Source organism: Columba livia, chromosome 15 (assembly GCF_036013475.1).
Source record: "Columba livia isolate bColLiv1 breed racing homer chromosome 15, bColLiv1.pat.W.v2, whole genome shotgun sequence".
Classification (NCBI taxonomy): Eukaryota; Metazoa; Chordata; class Aves; order Columbiformes; family Columbidae; genus Columba; species Columba livia.
In genome coordinates this window covers 14,279,484-14,296,743 of record NC_088616.1, presented here as the reverse complement: position 1 = coordinate 14,296,743, position 17,260 = coordinate 14,279,484, and the positions used below count along the sequence as shown (strand labels likewise).

Below are 17,260 nucleotides of genomic sequence, written 5' to 3'. Positions count from 1 at the left end.
GACCAATAGTTCTAGATATTTTTTTCCCCCTGTATCAGCAGAAGAAATTAATACTGCAGGCTGTGATGCCGCCGCCATTTGCTATTCTCATGTCATCCTTCAGGGTCTCCTGGCTCCCCTCAAGAAATTCTGGTGACAAAATCTGCTTCAGGGGTGACGCTACAATGGACTGAGGGAGATTCAGGAGAAAAACCCACAACTGGGTACATTATAGAGGCACGACCCTCAGGTAAGCCCTGGGAAATACGGAGAGTAGAGCTTAGTGTCATGAGTTCCCTTCCTTCAGTCCATCCTGAAACCCGTCCTGTGGTGCAGAGGTTGTTTGGCATCCCAGTAACATAATGGGATTTTGTGAGAGAATGCTGTCACCAGCCAGTATTAAACCATTGCTGCTTTATTATGTGGTTTAGCAGATTTTCTTCTCTTTAGCAGTAGTCACAGAAAATTACCCTCAGTGCTCTGGCTTTCACTGTACTACTAGACTTGTAAATCATCTGGCTGATGAGCTAATATAGTTAATAATTAAAACTCGCTTAAATGCTTACAATATCTTTCATGTGCAAGGATCAGTAAGTACTTGCAAACTGTATTTTGAGGACCGCAGATAGAAATCTGTCCTCTTCTGCAGCAGAGTACAGCAGCTAATTACTGTTTTACTGTTAATAACACGGCGAGCACTTCAGCACCACGTACACATCACCTTCCCTATTTGTTTTGCAAGGAGGGCGTTGGAGGAGGAAAAGAATCTCCTCATCACCACAGTTTTTCTTGGTGCTTCCTCAGAGCTCCTTTGCTTCTGGGATTTGCTTTTTACTGAAGCTGCTCTCTGCTTTTTACAGAATATTTTCCTAGTTGGACAAGGTCATTTTAAATGTAGATGTATGCTCAAGCCTGTTTGCAGCCTCTCCCAGCTTGGTACCCCTTGCAAATTCAATAAACACACACTTTGTGGTAACGAAGTCATGAAGAAAAAGCGGTAAATGCTGCCAGACCCCTGTGTGATCTCACTTGATAATTTCCCTGCACGCTGACAGTGAACGCTGAGAACCATTCGCCCCGTTGAGTGTTGCAACTGGTGATGCACCTACCAGATACTTGTTTCACGCACGCCGTGTTTGAATGTCATGATGTCAAAAGCTTTGCTGAGGTCAGGATAGATGATGTCTGCTCTTTCTCCTCTATTGACAAGGTCTACTACCCTGTCACAGAAGGAAATCAGACATGATTTATACTTGACATATCCATGTCAGCTGCTTGTTCTTTTTTACCTTCTAGGTGCTTGCACATTGCTTGATTATGTATTGATTAAATGAATGCTTATCTGTTTGAATATAAAAGATCCTAACTGTTTCTTGTATGTTTCTTGAATGTAAGGTTGCGTTTAAAACCAATTATTTTAATTGCGTTCAGCCAGACCAGTAACAAAAGTGTTACCTGCGTTTCTATGGCCATCACTTGAAGATGCAGATTTCCATATTTGCATCTGATAGAATTTGCTCTGTTTTGAGGCTCTGCTGTGACCCTAAAAGGTCTTTGTAATTTCTACCATTTAACTTGACAATTATTTTCAAAACAAAGTGAAGAAAAACATGTACCTTCTCAAAGCACTGGAGTTTCTCGTAGCAATCAAGAGGGTTTTGGTTTTTTATTGGAGGCGTGACACTGCCATACTTCTATTACATCAGCTTATTGATTTCTGCCCTTATTTCTTCATAGGTAAAAAAATAACCTGTCGTATTTGGAACAGCTTTGTTTAGATAGCATGTTTAACCAAAACTGTTCATTGAGGATCACTTACCAGCTAACATTTCCCCAAGTGGGGTTTTTTGAGTAAGAGTATTTTATAACAGAGAGAGACCTGCAGCCCACGTGCAGATTGTCTGCGAGCTGGAAATTCAGCTCGTGTGAATGGTGACGTTGCAAACTCATCCGATGTTCCTGGGCTTGTCTCACCGTTGGATGTGAATTAACATTTTACAGTTTGTGGCTAAGGCTGTAGGGTTTGTGGTCCACTCCTTTAGAGCAGGAAGAAAACAGGCCCTCCAGGGCAGGTCTGAGCTGCATTAACCTCGGGTCACTCCTACTGGCCCCACTCCACTGATCCGGGGACCACACAAAAAGGTGTTATTCTCCTGCTTTTGCAACCTGACTGTTGAGGCATTTAATTCCTCTTCAGATTATTTTAATCCTATTCATGCTGCTGTAGCAAATGAACTAGGCATTTGTATGCTGGATTCTCACCCTTCGTTCTGGTTGCAGCTGTAGGAAGCGTGAAATGTGATCCAGGAGAGGAAACGGACTAATTGGAACGTTTGCTTATGTCACTCAAGCATTGGCTTCCTTTTCGAGCTGCTTTTGCTCCTCATCTCTGCACAGAGGAGTTTGAAATCTGAATTACAAGCTTAAGAAAAGCAGAGAACTAATTCCTCCTGTCAGGGCTGGTCATTCAGAGCAGCCTCTGTTTTAATATAATTCTAAGAAATTTCTTCTGCATGTTGATTTATATGGGTAGTAGAGCATGGATTGGAGCAAGTTTTGTTTTTGAGGAGTTGTTGTCCATGAGAGAAGCAGTTGACTTGTGCCCTTCACATAAAATCAAGGAAGCAGAAGATATTCATCCTTCTGAGATCAAAAAAGGGGCATCGAACAGACAGATGAAAAGCTTTAGCTTGTTGCCAATATTTAAATGCAATACCACTACCTTAGTGTTTCACATCTCAAGTGTCATCTATTATAGGCCTCATTACCCCAAAAGTTAAATGCTGTATCATCTCATTTTCCCTGCTGTAGCTCCCTGCCAAGACTCTTCCGTCAGAGTAAGAGGGTGGCTTTCTGTCAGAAATGGCAAGCCCTACCCCCTGTGCTCACTTCCCTTTGAATTTCTCGTTGCCCTGCTGTGCCTCCCGGGGCTCCGGCTGCCCTGCTGGGTTTAGCAATGGTGGCAGCAGGCAGCTGAGATTGTTCATTTGATCTCCCTGTTTCTCTCCTGGATTTATGGAAGGTGACCGGGCTGACTACCTCCTCTGCATTTGAATGTACTCAGGCATGGGGATGGAGCAGGCGAACCAATATTTTTTCCAGAGTGATCTGTGCTGGAGGAAGACATTACAGAAACAGAAGAGTCTTTCTTTTCCTTCAGCTTCTCTACCCCCAGAGCAATGGATTCCAGTTTTTGTGCATTACAAGAAACACAATTAAGCAGCCTCTGTCACTGCCACCATGAGCACGCCCTGGACATCAACTAGGCTGGATAAGGAATGGGTATTAGACCTTGTCCTTGGTTTTTACATACAGGCTCAAAGTCAGAAATGGCATGATGATGATAAGGTTCCCAATGCTGCCGGAGGGAGTGGAGAAGCTGGTTTTGCCCCTCTTTTGTCACCCCCATTGCCACATCCAAGGCTCCTCTCTCCAGACTGTGCTTTACTGGTGGGCACGTGGCATGTAAAATACTAAGCAGTCACACAGACATTCCTTCCCAGTTATCCCCTGTCTAAAAAAGCCTCTGACCCAGGACAAGCTGATATAGATTTCTTCTTCTGCTTCCTCTTCCCATGGTGTGCTTTGGGTTTTTTTAGTTTGCTTTTCCCAAGCAGGAGACGACTTAAGCTCAGTGTGAGGGAATTGCATCTTAACATTCTTCAAATTAATAGTGTTTCTAGCAGTCTGGCTGGCATGAACAGACCCATTAAACCTCATATCAGCCACAAATTGTGAGCTTAGGACACGGACAAGTTAGGAAAGTGTTTGCTTTTGCTCCCCAAGATGATCAGTTCTCTGAAGGCAATAGATGTCTGGAGAAAAACCCATCTGGTTGGAGTGGGGATTGTCATCCCCAGAAATGCTGGTTTTCGCTTCCCACACCAGATCTCACTTTAGTTTCCTTTCTGGTGTCTTGAGTAATGTTTTTGTTTTCTTCCTTTTCTGTTTACTTTTAAATAAATGAGGGAGTGCAGTGTCAAACATGGACACAAACCAGCAAAAGTCAGTAAATGCGAAGTGAAGGGTGCAGCTGCATTGCTGGCATCTGCCATGGGGCCTTTGGTTCGCTTCTGCTCGTGAACGACTTGTCGAGGCTGACAGCTTGTCAGCCTTCACTTCCCATTCTTGTCCTTTCGCTAGTTTGCATGATAATCCAGCCCTTTGCCTCTGACAAATACAACCACATTTTAATTTTGTCCTGTGTAGGAGGGACACTATGCGCATTCAGCCAGTCCTTAACTCTCAGCAGCTTCTCCCCTCATAAACCTCCTAATGTGTAATTAGGATGTTTTATAGCACGGCTCTCCACTTATTCCAAGAGGGGAAGGCTCAGATAACTGACAGCTTTCCATCTTCCCAGCCCAGCACAGCGGCTGTTTGTTAGCGGCCTGAGTTAGCAGAGCCGGAAGCCATCGTTACCGACTGTCAGTTTTATTCAGCGTGGAGATCCCGATTAATTGTCCGTGAAGCCAGGCTGGCCGGGGGTGCCGTGCGTGGCCAGAGCCCGTGGGGCTGGTGCTGGGCCCGGAGGGTGGTTGGGGCAGCCTGGACATCGTGTTTGGTCGGCGGTGGTTTCACCTTCCCCTGTCATTCGGATCTCACCGCGCATGGACCTCACTCCGAAATTGGATGGGGAAGTTGAGGCTGGGGGGTGAAGATCAAATCTCACGTCAGCAGGAAATAAGGTTGGGAAAGGGTCTGTTGAAGCATTTGAAGGAACAGGAAGCAAAGAAAAATTAATATTTTTTGAGGAGCCCTCCCTTTTCCATCAGACAGGCCTTTTTTAAGCCTCCGAGTGCCCAGTGAAAGCCATATGAAATGAAGAAAGAGGTGTTATTGAAGGAAAAGCATTTGCAGCAGTAGCCCGGCATCGCTGCTGCCAGCTGTGCCAGCTGTGCCGCCTCCCTCAGGCATTAACCAGGATGGGCTGGGACTGGCTGAGCCTTGCGCCTCTTTGCAGGAGTCTGGTGTTACAAACCTTTGCTTTTCTTGACGGTTTCTTTGAGTTAATACACAGTTGATACCCCAACCACAGCATGTACATCTTTCTTCCTTAAACTGGGTGGAAAATACTGTGTACAGTGTACTAATGATTTTCTACCGAACTTAAGGGCAAATCTTTGCTGTCATAGGTGACCTTCTAATGAATTCTCTTTCAGCTGAACTTCTAACATTTAGAGCAAACCTAGTTTTGAGGGGTAGAGGAAGAGATGCAGTGAATGAATTCACAAGCTTGTGTTTAATATTTAATCCCAAAGCTCACCACTGAACTAAAACGCTTTTTTAGTTTGGAAATATATGATTGTGATCTCTGTCTACTAAAAGGGGCCTGAATATTCCAGATGGAGAGAAGATAAATTAATTTGGGCTCTGGAATTCCTGTGAGACAGGAGTCCCTCCAAAGAAATGTCCATTGGCAGCCTTTGCTGCCCCACGCCATCGACACCATAGTCAAGGGGACAGACATGTGGACATGCAATATCTTCCCAACTAATTGTAAGCTTTACAGAGTGATTAAATTAGCACTTCTTGGTCCGTTGGGTATTCTGCACTATGCACCATAATAGGTTTGAGTAAATGAGTGAGAAAGTGCATGTGTGAACAGTTGCGTTTGTTGCAATGAGTGTTGAACATTCATTTTTATTGTTGCCTTTTCTTCCACCATTTAAGTGGCTTTCAACACAAACAAATTGCTTTTCAGACAATCCACAATGGGCTCAAATTCTCTTATTGCTTTTTACAAATGTGTTTATGAAAGCTCAGGCAATTCTAGCAATTATGGCAATATTTTATGGTCTGAGATGCATCTTCCTCGTGTTGTTGGTTGCAACAATCTAACTTTGAAAATGCATCCCTCACTCCACCCTCTTCAGAGAAACTAAATCCCAAACTCCTTTTTTATTACCTTGTAAGTTGATGTGGTAGAAATAATCTCGCCTTCTATTGCCTGCTAAAAGGGAAGTCAATATTTTATCTCTTGTTTTATAGCCATTGTAATATCCAACTAATACATAACAATGGAACATTATGATAACTTCATTATACTCTGATCATGCTGGTGAGTAATATATTGGTCTGAATTTTAAGCATGACAGAAAAATTACCTATTTTTATTGTTCTTCGGTATTTCTCAAATGTAGCTGAAACAATACATTTCAGCCTGCTTTTTGCATCCGCCAAGACTGCCAATCCTCATGATCAGGAACGATACAGTTTGGAGGTTGTTAGTCATTGTGTGTGTCGCTAGACGTGCAGCACGGTACAGATTACTGAGCCAATATTTACTGATGCCAAAGTTAAAACATTCACATGGAAACGCACCTGCAGTGTTAATCAATCCATCTTTGCTGCTATTCCCCGTTGCACAGAAATAGGCTAAGGGCCAAATTTTGCTCTATTACACCAGCACAATTCTGGAGTCACTGTGGTGACTTCGATTAGTCTACAGTCAAGTAAATGCAAAGTAAATGAGAACAGATTCCAGCCTTTCATTGCTGCAGCAGAACAAGTCGCTGAGGGTAGTGCTGCTGGCTCCTGCTTTATTGTTACCTTGATAACACCTCAAGCTACAGAAGTCATGCTGGTGCTCGAATCTCACAGTGCAGAGGGCTTTTCCTTCAAAGCAGGCAGCTCCTGCTCTCGAGTCAAATCTATCCAGAGGTTATCATCATGTTCCTATTGCTGTGGGACATGCAGAGAAAAATAGGCCTTGCTCGAATAGCTTTGATAACTAAAAGTAGAAGCCCAATGGGATACTTGTGAGGTCAGATCTGTAAAAGCTCCGTGGGCTTAGGTTAGCTGAGAGTTTGCTCCCATGCGTGGACAGTAACTCCAGTTTGTCAGCGAAAGTGCTGGGCACCAGTTTTTACTAAAAGGCAGTCCCTTCAGATTAAAGTGGGATTCCTGCACTGAAAATTATTGACTGACATTTTTAATTATAGTTGGTTTTGTTCTTACTGATAGCAGCATCCATCTTGTTGAAAGTTCTTTCCATTGTAGTGAAGTGAATATAAGATTATGGGTTGGATCAGGGAGCAGAATGGTGCTTGGTGAGGGTGTGCATCGGGATCAATGTCAGTAGGGCTGTTGAGAACTGAGATTACCCTACTGAAACACTCTCATCAGGATTTCATCTATAAACTTTGAGAAGTTTATAGAATCACAGAATCATTTTGGTTGGAAGAGACCCTCAAGGTCATTGAGCCCAACCGTTAACCCAACAGTGGCACTGACCCATGTCCCTGAGAACCTCATCTCTGTCTGTCCAACCCCTCCAGGGATGGTGACTCCACCACTGCCCTGGGCAGCCTCTTCCAACGCCCAACAGCCCTTTCTGGGAATAAATTTTTCCTAATATCCAATTATAATACAAACAAAACCTATTTCTGTTTAAAGAAGCATGGCACAGAAGCGCGGTGCCTGTGGTCTCGCTCTGCGGGCTGTGTCACACTGTGGGCCAGCACATGGGAAGGACATATCACCACTGATATTTTGAAGCAAGTAGCGCTCCAGTGACACCAGTCCACCAAGCACCAGTTCACATAAGGCCACATTACTTCCCGCCAAGACCCAAATCTTACATTAGTTTGCAAAGCCTAGCCTACACACCAGGGTAGATTTGCAATGTAAAACCCAGCCAAAACCTCTGCAATCAGGGCTCATTAATGTAGCAGGTTGCTTTGGGTGTACTTACCCTGTCAAAGAACAGGCATGGGGATGTGGTGACATTACCTGATGAGGAGGGACCCAGATGGCTGGCAGCTGCTCCAGCCAGCTCAGGTCACTGTGAGTGCTGCTGCAGATTTTAGAGGAGACCTCTTCCATCTGGGCTGTTACAAGCCCCCCATCAGGAATAAATGCCTTTACAGATGGGGTCTTTCAGGGCGTTCTGATATTTGTTTGTATCACTGAGCAGCCTCCAGGTAAGTGTGTCCACGGCCTCTGATTGAAACGCACGATTAATGACAATTTTTTTCAGTGGGCAAAAGTGTCAGCTCCTGTGGTTCATGCCATTTCTCTCCCTGGTGCTCTTGTAGACGAAGGACTGTGGGACATGTTTGTGAAAGACATCCCACGCAGTGCCACCTCCTACACGGTCGGCCTGGACAAACTCAAGCAGGGTGTGACCTATGAATTTCGGGTGGTGGCTGTCAATGAATTTGGCTATGGAGAGCCAAGCATTCCCTCTGTGGCAGTATCAGGTAAGCATGGATTTTTTAAGATCTTTTCCAATAGAATTTCTTGGGGTTGGGAGGGAGAAAGAAGAAATAAATATACTAACCCAAATTCCCTAGTTGCAACAAATAATCAAGGGCAACTTGTTTTCACTTGTTTTAGGATAAAACCAAAGTAATATAGCAGCGAATCAAGGCTTGTTACTACAGCGTGCTTTACTCTCAAGAGGAAAAATGTATGCGTGTCATTTTTAAGTTAGACAAAGAATCTTCTCAGGAATTTTAAGAGTGTTTTAATGGAAGTTCTTTTCCTAAGACTAATTTGCACGATCTACAATTAATTTGCTTTTTCTCCTTTCCTCTCCTAGTCTGTTGTTTTGTTTACTTTGCTTCCTTCTTTTTATTCCCAGGGTTCTCTGATGAACATTTTCTGTGCTATTTTGTATTTAGCTCTCAAAAATATAAAAGTGTAGTTTCACTAAATTATTCCTGATATCCTGTATGCTGGCAGTTCCAGTACGGTGGGATGCCTGCAGTCCCCCTCCATCAGAGCAGCTCCTTGGTGATGCTCCCGGGCTTTTCCCACCCTCCTCGCTCTCCTGTGCTTCTTCCCTGTAAACAGGGCCTGTGGCCTAAACGTGCTTCCAAAATCCCTTTGAGCAACCCAGCACTCTGGTTTTCTGAAGGAACTTCAAGACCTCGCAAAGCAAATTCCGCTCAGATTTGCCGTGTCTGGGCAGCTCGAGTTCAAAGCCCTTTTATGAAGTGGGAGATCTTGCCTGGTGAAAGCTTTGCTCAGGTCTCCTCTTACCCTTTGCAGAGACAATTGTACTCCAGGTTGCTTTTGAGCAATAGGTTTCATCCTTGGTGTGTCAGCAAAGAGAGGAATGAAAGAACCTGATAAAGTGGCTTTGTGATTCAAAATTCTGGAGAGTCCTGAGAACCTGGCAATGCTCCAGCTTCTGGAGTGGCTTTTATCTCTTTGCTTCTCCAGTGAAAAGCATAAACACCATTCAACAGCTACCCAGCAGGCAAGAGTAGTAAATGCTGCTATCGCCATCACGGCTGCGTTTGTCCTTACACAATTAACCACTTAGCTTGTGAGAGCTGTCTATGGATTGTGGTGTGAGTGCTACCCTTGCTTTTCTCCTTCAGGACAAGGGCAGACACAACTCACTTCAAACACCAAGAGTCGGTGTTTTTCCTATCCATGGTTTCACAGAGGCTCTAACACAATGTAAAGGGTCAGTAATCATGTCAGTCTTCCTTTTCCTGGATGACATTATTCCTCTGAAGCGCAGCATGCAGCACCGTGTGATGCTTTTTATAAATAAACCGCTTGTTTGTAAGTTCTCCACTTGAACAGAACTGTTTAATTCACCTCCTTTTGATGCTTCAGTGTTCGTCTCAAATTGCTGCATGAAAGTAAGAGGTTTCCATTGAGATTCACAGTCGTAAAAGTATAAAGCATTTTAGGCTGGCCACTTCAGCTAGCACAGGGAGGTATAAATTGCACTGAATCTGCTCAGCCCAGCGTGGCTTGTGCAGTTTGCCTTTAGGACTTTATTGGCCTGGACTGGCCTCCTAGCAAAGACAGATCGTGGCTACTTTTTGCTGCTGCAGAATACCCGGCAATCTGGAACAAAATTGAGCTCATATCATCAGGCTTTCAGCAGAGTTGTGTTTAGATTCAGGGCTCAGGGCAGTTGGGGAAAGAGAGTGTTCAGTGATAGTCAGGGGTTGGGTTGGAGTTGATCTCCTGGCATCTCCCATTCCTACCAGGTGTTCTTCTGCCTTATGGACTGCAGGGAAATTCTATACAACTGCTGGCAGTAGCATTTTTTCACAAAGCTGAAGGATGCTGACAATAAGAGTAACACCACTAGAAAATAACATTACTTATTACTTTAAACCAAGACTGGCAAGATAACTCCAGAAAGGGGAAGTTACTATCATTTTGTGTCTCCAATTGAGGTCAAATGGGGTGAAATTACTTGAGATCGCACAAAACCTAGGGAACTGAATTGTTATCCATGTACTGCACATCAGGCTTGGCTAAGCTGATGGGGAGACAGGACAGAGTAGCAGTGCACGTTGGAAGTTGGAGTCAATGGAGGTGCTGAAAGACACTGAACTAAGTGTACTTTGTTCTCTGGCACTAGCTGTATTTTTCAAAGAGCCACCGAGCAGCATTTTGGCGAGGCAAGCCTCTTAAAAAGTGGAATAATTGTGGGTCATGACAGGTATATTAGTGGTTCCTTTGGCCCAGGCAGTATTAAGCACACTGCAGTAGTCAAGGAATGCAGATGTGCAGAGCCGTGGGAAGAAACCTTCCTCTCTTCACTTGGTGGTAACTTCTGAGCGAAGGGATTCTGGAGCGCGGCTCTGGGTGTGTGAAAGGTGCTTGTGGAGATGCTGGAGCTGTGATATGCTCCTGTTCTTTTTTGCCTTTTGAAGTGTCAGCAAACCTCTGCAAAGTCGGATTGCCCAGTACAGTGTGTTACCTCCTTTGAACACCTCTGTCTCCTGAACAGTATTATGGATGCTGTGGGGCAGAAGGGGATATTCTGAGGGAGCATAAAGAGAAATTGTTATTGGTTTTTTGGTTTTTTTTTTCTCTTTCAGCACAAACAGAAACCCCTTTCTACGAGGAATGGTGGTTTCTGCTGGTGATGGCTCTCTCAAGCGTGATCCTCATCCTCCTGGTGGTGTTCGCACTGGTTTTGCATGGCCAGAGCAAGAAGTACAAGAACTGCAGCACAGGTAAGACGTTGGCTCCGTGCTGTGCACACACTCTCGAGATCTGTGGGAATTAGAAATGCCTTCACTTTGAACCCCTCATGTCAGCAGCGTGGACACAGGAGGTATTTTGTTTGGCAGAAGATTCAGATCTTTTTACTGTCTGGCTTGGTAGAAATGGCTTTTGCCCACAGCCATACTGGGCAAAGAGTGCCTGATCTTACCAGGTTTTGGATGCTAACCAGCCATGGGCTTGGACAGGACAGCATCTGGAAGTCCCAGAGACAGCAGCAAAAGCCAAGAAGTCTGGGTCAAACACTTGGCAGAAGACCACAAAAAATGAATGAGCTGAGACTTCATTTAGCTTTGTCATCATTGCCTGATAGATGGGGAAAAGGGGAAAGATTCTGCTCTTCCATAGCTGTACCCAAATATTCTAGGTCTGTATGTGCAAGGACTAGATCATAAATACTTAATATTAAATAGTACCCGGTGTCTGGCATTCATTCCCTAAGCCAAGCTGCACTTGCTGGGCTCGGGGCCAAGCAGGCAGGAGGTGTCTTGATTTTCTGGACCTGGTGGACTTTAAGCTTTGAATTTTCCATTAGTCACAATTTTTACCAGTCTCCATTCTGAAGGGAAACAGGAGCAACCCCCGCTCTACAACTAGGAATGTTAAAATAGTCACCTTTGAAAACACCCAGTTCTTGAGCTCTGAATATTGTTTTTACCTTTTCTTCTCCTGATAGAATACAGTCATGGAAGGGCTGTTCACATGTGTGTTTCTCTGATAGCCTCCTCCACCTCCAGCAAGAAGTTGCTCTGATGCCAGGAGGTGCCAAAAAAGGCACATTAATGAGTAGGATCAGGTGGATGGGTCTTTGCACTACCCATTCTTAGGGATTAATGTAATGAAGGAGACTTGCAGGCAGTATGTAGTAATTCAGTCCCAAAGTGAAGATCTTTTCTTTCTTTATAATTGACTTTTAACAAGTGTTAGAAAATCAGATTTCAGTCCTGTGAGATACAAGACGTATGAATACCGTGGCATTTTACCAGGTTAATACTATTACAAATTTGTATGCATAGCTCATAGGAAATCTCTCATTTTCTTAGTTTTTCTCAGGGTTGGGGGACAGACAGGAAAAGACAAGCCTGACCTGTAGTGTCAGTTATCAGTGTTCACACCAAGTTTTTGTGTAGCGCTGAAATTGAAACTGAGGATAAAGTACCTGTCTGCTGCAAAGTGGCAATACGCAACCAGTCCTTCTCCCTGGGACATGAGCTGAGCTCACACCTTTGGGATTAAAAGGGTGAGCGTGGGAAAGAATAAGCTCTTGTATTTGATCACAAGAAATAGTATACTTTGCTGTATTTTCCCTTCTTCTCCCGATCCACTGTCCTTTTCCCTGCCTTACATCATACAGTGAATTTTCACATCTATATCCTGTCCTCATTACAGCTCTGACATCTCTTTCCCGTTTGCTATGCACTTACCCTACCTGTCTCTTGCTTTCGTCCCTGCCTTTTTTTTCTCTTTTCCTCTTTTTCTGCCTTTCTTAGTTTTACTTTCTCTTGCTTTACTTCAGTCAGCGTGAATGGCATTCATGGCACCTGATTTACGACATTTGGCCACCTGAATTAGTCACCTTGTTTCTATTTGTAGTCAAAAGACAAGAATAAGCACTTTTGGAGCACAGTTTATCTGCACTACTTTAGATACCTCTGAATGAAATGCATCCATCCATGATTCCTTCTTTTCCCTCTTTGGGCTCCCTCTGCACATTCACACTCCTGATAAGCTCCTCTCCTTCACTCTGATCGTATTCATTTGCCAGTAAGAAAGGTAAATAGATTTTCAAATAATTAATGGTGTCGTAAAATACAAAGAAGAAGTTAAGTCTTACAGTTGTATTTGGGGGAAAAGTGCCTTTGTTTCAGCTGAATCTTTCATTGCCTGGCTCAAGGTAAAACTATCTCCAACGTGGAAGAGTCGGTCACCCTGGATAACGGAGGCTTCACTGCTCTGGAGCTCAACAGCAGACACCTCAACATCAAGAGCACCTTCTCAAAGAAGAATGGAACCAGGTAAGAAGCTGGGAGCATCACGCTCTTGGAAATGGCTTGTTATCTGGCTTCAAGCAACTGTTAAATAAGTGAAGGGGAGAGACTGTTGTCTGGAGGATCTAAGGATGAGATTCTGGCCTCTATTGTGTCTTTAATTATGTAATTTCAGAGACATTACAATATCTCAAACACTCTTTACATTTCCTAGGTCTCCTCCTCGCCCAAGCCCCGGGGGGCTGCACTACTCAGATGAGGATATCTGCAACAAGTACAACGGAGCCGTGCTGACCGAGGGCCTGGGCCTGAACGAGAAGCCCTTAGAGGTGTCAGAGTCAGAGGTAAGAGTTCCCCTTGCCTTGCCAGATGTTGCCTACTCACTGCAGACATTCGTTTTCCCGACAAACACTGGCAAAGTCTCAATCCCATACCTGCATTATACTGTGGTGTCATTGTTTTTCTGTCTTGGGGACTTTTAAATGTCCAATTTACCAGGCTGTTTGCATCGCATCTTAAAATTAAAACGTCAAAGGAAGAGAAATCACAAGCAAGACCCAAGCGGGGCAGATTCCAGACCTGACCTTGACAGATATTCACAGTTTTCCAGTGTTAGGTAGAAGTGCAATCGGCCAGGCAGCATGTGCTGACCGCTCTGGAAGGGGCTGCACATCACCCTCTGCCTGGGGGCTGCAAACTTGGAGCACTTCTGGGAAAAAATATTTATATATTTATATATTTATATATTTATATATTTATATATTTATATCTTTTTATATTTTTATATTTTTATATTTATATATTTTTATATATACATATATACATATATACATATATACATATATACATATATACATATATACATATATACATATGCTGTGAAATAACCAGCTGGCTGGAGCCAACGTCTGGATGAGGTTGCAGGTGGGACACCCTTTGGATTGTTGCACTGACTGCTGTATGGGATGTGGCTTGAGGTTTTCACAGTGCCGTTTGTAGACAGCTGCAGCAAAACCCAAGATTCAGAAGAGTGGTCTTGCGTGGTGATAACTGCTGCCTCTGTTACAGAGGGAATAAGTGGGGCACAAGGAACGTGCCAAGGAGCACATGGCAGTGAGAGCCCAGCATTTGGGATTTTGGACACCCCAGCCCACAGCCTTAATCTAACTCAAGGGGAACCTTCTGGGTTGCCTTTAGACTCTGTTCGCAAAGAAAGGTGGGTGTACGCTGGCATTATCCATCTGGCAGTGCTCCATCTTGTGTCTTGTATGCCCTTTAAGAAAAAAGAAAGTACTTGTGGTCTGTAAAAGCCCAGCAGTGGCCAGAGGTGAATGTTCAGACTTCCAGGAATATCCAGAAAGGTAAATCTGTCTCTAAAATCATATGTTGTCAGCTGAGATCCTGACGAATCTGAACTGACAGCGCAAGAAGCAAGCAGTGGGCCAAACCACTCCGAACCTGACCCTTCTAGCAAGAATAAATCAAGAGCAGCAAGCAGTGAAAGAAGATGACAGTTTTCATCTGTAGCTTTTCTGCACCTGCAGCTACAGCTGCTTTTCCTGGCTACCTTGCTCTCACCTCCTGTTAATTACCACGGACAGCCTGCTGCTTCGTGCTGCCCCGTGGCCGACCCGGCGTGCCGGCAGCTTCCCTTGGTGTAGCTCAAGCTGCTGCCTATGCAGTGCACAAGCGTTACCCTCCAGATTAAACTCATAGTGCTTTGGTCATGTCACTGTAACAACCCAGCATTAAACCTGTCATTAAAACAGTTTGCTGAGCATGATCATGAATTTAGCACTGGCACCTTTTGACATTCATTTCAATGCCCCGTGTGGTGTTTCCTGGTAATGCGCAAAAGCCTACTTGCAGGGTGTCATTACTGCCTTCTGTATGTACTGTTTGTACAGCATAGAAGAAAGTGATTTTTGTTTCTTTTTCTCAGGCTATCATTAATATTATTTATTTACTGTGCATTGCAATCAAGCCTGAAGGTCTCAGTTGAGATTCCAGTGTTTTTGTGAATCTATGTGTGTATGTGAGTACGTGGACAAAATGTGCCTCCTGTTTTTCCTTGGAGTTTAGATGTGCAGCCTTTCTGCGTTATGTCTTTGATGCTGCCTTTTTCTGTTTTTTTCTGGTGGGGAGTGCTTTTAGGCATGAAATGTTAATATGCTCCCAGTAGAGGCAGCAATAGGAGACGCTGCCTTTTGATCAGCCTGAAAATGCTGTTTACGTTGGCTGATACAGACAGGAGGTGGGGGTGGGATTGAGCAGAGGTGAGTATAGATGTTTGACCACCCTCTTTTCAACTACTCCTGTACCTATTAGCTCTTATTTGTCTTCTCTGTTCATTTTGTTTTTATTCTCAAAGGAGATCTTAACAGACAAGCTCTGTTTGCCGAGTATTTCGGAATTTCCGTCTCTCAGAAATGTTCCCCATTATATAAAGAGTTAAAGATATCTTTTCATTGAAGAGCTCTGCGCAGGTTTGGCCCTCTGCAGCAAAGGGGGTCCTAGTGCTCTTTTCCTGTAATACATCTTTGCATGGATCTCAAATTCCACTCAATACAATGCACGTGAGGGCAGGCAGGGCCAAAATCTGTGCTTGTGCTTTCAATCCGCACGTCATCTTGTTGCTGTTTAGTCTTACCCCCATTGCCTGAGGTGTCAAGATTTTATATGGAAAAGGCGGAAGCTCACTGGCTTCAATTCTCATGGGGTTTACTGAACATGAAGAAGTCTGCGGGAAACTCTTGGGCTGACTGACTGCACTTAGAACACAGCTGCCTGGTCTCTGAGCTCCCTCCTGATGGGCAGAGCATGACAGAAACAAAGAAAATCAAGCAGACCCAGGCAGTACCTTTCATATTCATAAATCAAGTGGTTAACGTACTCCATGTCATGAAAGCCAAGCACCAGTACTGTTAATGAGGTTAAAGTAGTTTAATTGGCAGGTATGGAGCAAGAGAGTGCTAAGAGTGTAATTTGGAAATGATTAATAATAATAGGCTTTTAGATAATGAGTCAAGTGGATGAGACTCTGGACAGATAATCTGAAGAAACTTGGTGTTCACCATGTACAGAGATTTGATGATGTATCTGCAATGTCATCCGGCCATGGAAGAGCAGGGGAAGGGAGGGTGGTGGTGTGTGTTTGTTCGTTCTCAGATGTCCTGGTGGTCTCCTAAAAGTGGTTTTCAGGAGATAATGTTCTCAAAATTTGCACGTACTATCAGTAGGTGCTGAATGCTGCCCGTGCGCTGCTCTGCAGTCTGACCGCCTTTTGCTTTCTCAGCTCTGTGGGGAGATGTTATAAATTTCCACTTAACACTTAATAGGGAATATGATTTAACTTGTTTCTGATAAAGCTCTCCAATGATTTTAACAAGTTAGGCACCATGTGGAAACCATCTGCAGGTGACATATTAAATAAGCAAGGGTTCCCATGTCCGGTGAAATCTGTTTGCCTATGAGGTTACCTTGTCTCTTTTACAGCACATTCCTTTCATGTCAACCAAAAGAAACTGCTGCCATCTACATTTTTAGAAATAATCTCTTAAGGTTGTTTCTTATGCAGTCACTTCAAAAAAGAAAGATAATTGAAACTCTTTTCAAATTTCCCATTGACTGAGCCAGCCTACTCTGGTCACTCTGAACAGCACTTGTGCATTTCGTGCTATCAATAAAACACTTAAATAGCATCTCATTTTGTGTATTTGTCGTTTAGGAGGCACCATGCACCTTTGGTTGACAACCTGTAATGTCACCGCACACCCAATCACGCCCCAGCCTATGGAGGTTTCCAAGGTAACAAAGCCACAGTTGCAGGGAAGGGAGAAAACCGAAAACAAAGCAAAAAGCCCTGCAGCATTTCTATTTACTCAATAGTTTTAAAATCACTACAAACTAATCCTCTAATATAAGCTGTCCGTATTCTCATGCCAAACAGGTTTATCTTGCTACTCTTCGATTTTCATCAGGGCAGAGAGGGGTGTGGGACGGCAATTTAGAGAATCCCATGCTGGGCAGGGTGATTATTAGCACCTTGCCCAGAGCAGACCTTAGAAGATACTTTAGAAACATGGAGGAATAGTCAGTTCCTGCCTGTTCTGAAGGAAACAAAAAGAAAACACGTTGTGTCAACACTAACAAGTAGGTTGTCTTTGCCAGCATGAGTGCTAATGATGGTGAAAGGCTGATGTTAGTGCAGTTGTATGTGTCTCATGAAAGTCGCTCCTGAAAGGCACTGGCCTTATTTATACCAAATTAGCATTCTCTTCCATTTGGTGTAATGGACTAATTAG

At 43.9% G+C, this 17,260-nt stretch overlaps 1 protein-coding gene across 12 annotated transcripts in view; it reads left to right on the top strand.

Moving 5' to 3' along the window:
* SDK1 (sidekick cell adhesion molecule 1) overlaps positions 1-17,260 on the top strand; it is a 375,516-nt gene that overhangs the window by 348,225 nt on the left and 10,031 nt on the right. For 11 of the 12 annotated variants that reach the window (XM_065031442.1, XM_065031436.1, XM_065031444.1 and 8 more), the window contains 5 exons: positions 104-229; positions 8,019-8,183; positions 10,782-10,919; positions 12,863-12,983; positions 13,171-13,300. In XM_065031442.1, coding sequence (XP_064887514.1) covers positions 104-229; positions 8,019-8,183; positions 10,782-10,919; positions 12,863-12,983; positions 13,171-13,300 — 680 coding nt within the window. Of the gene's footprint in view, positions 1-103; positions 230-8,018; positions 8,184-10,781; positions 10,920-12,862; positions 12,984-13,170; positions 13,301-14,349; positions 16,061-17,260 lie in introns of those variants that run through there. The other variant, XM_065031446.1, reaches the window with a different exon arrangement.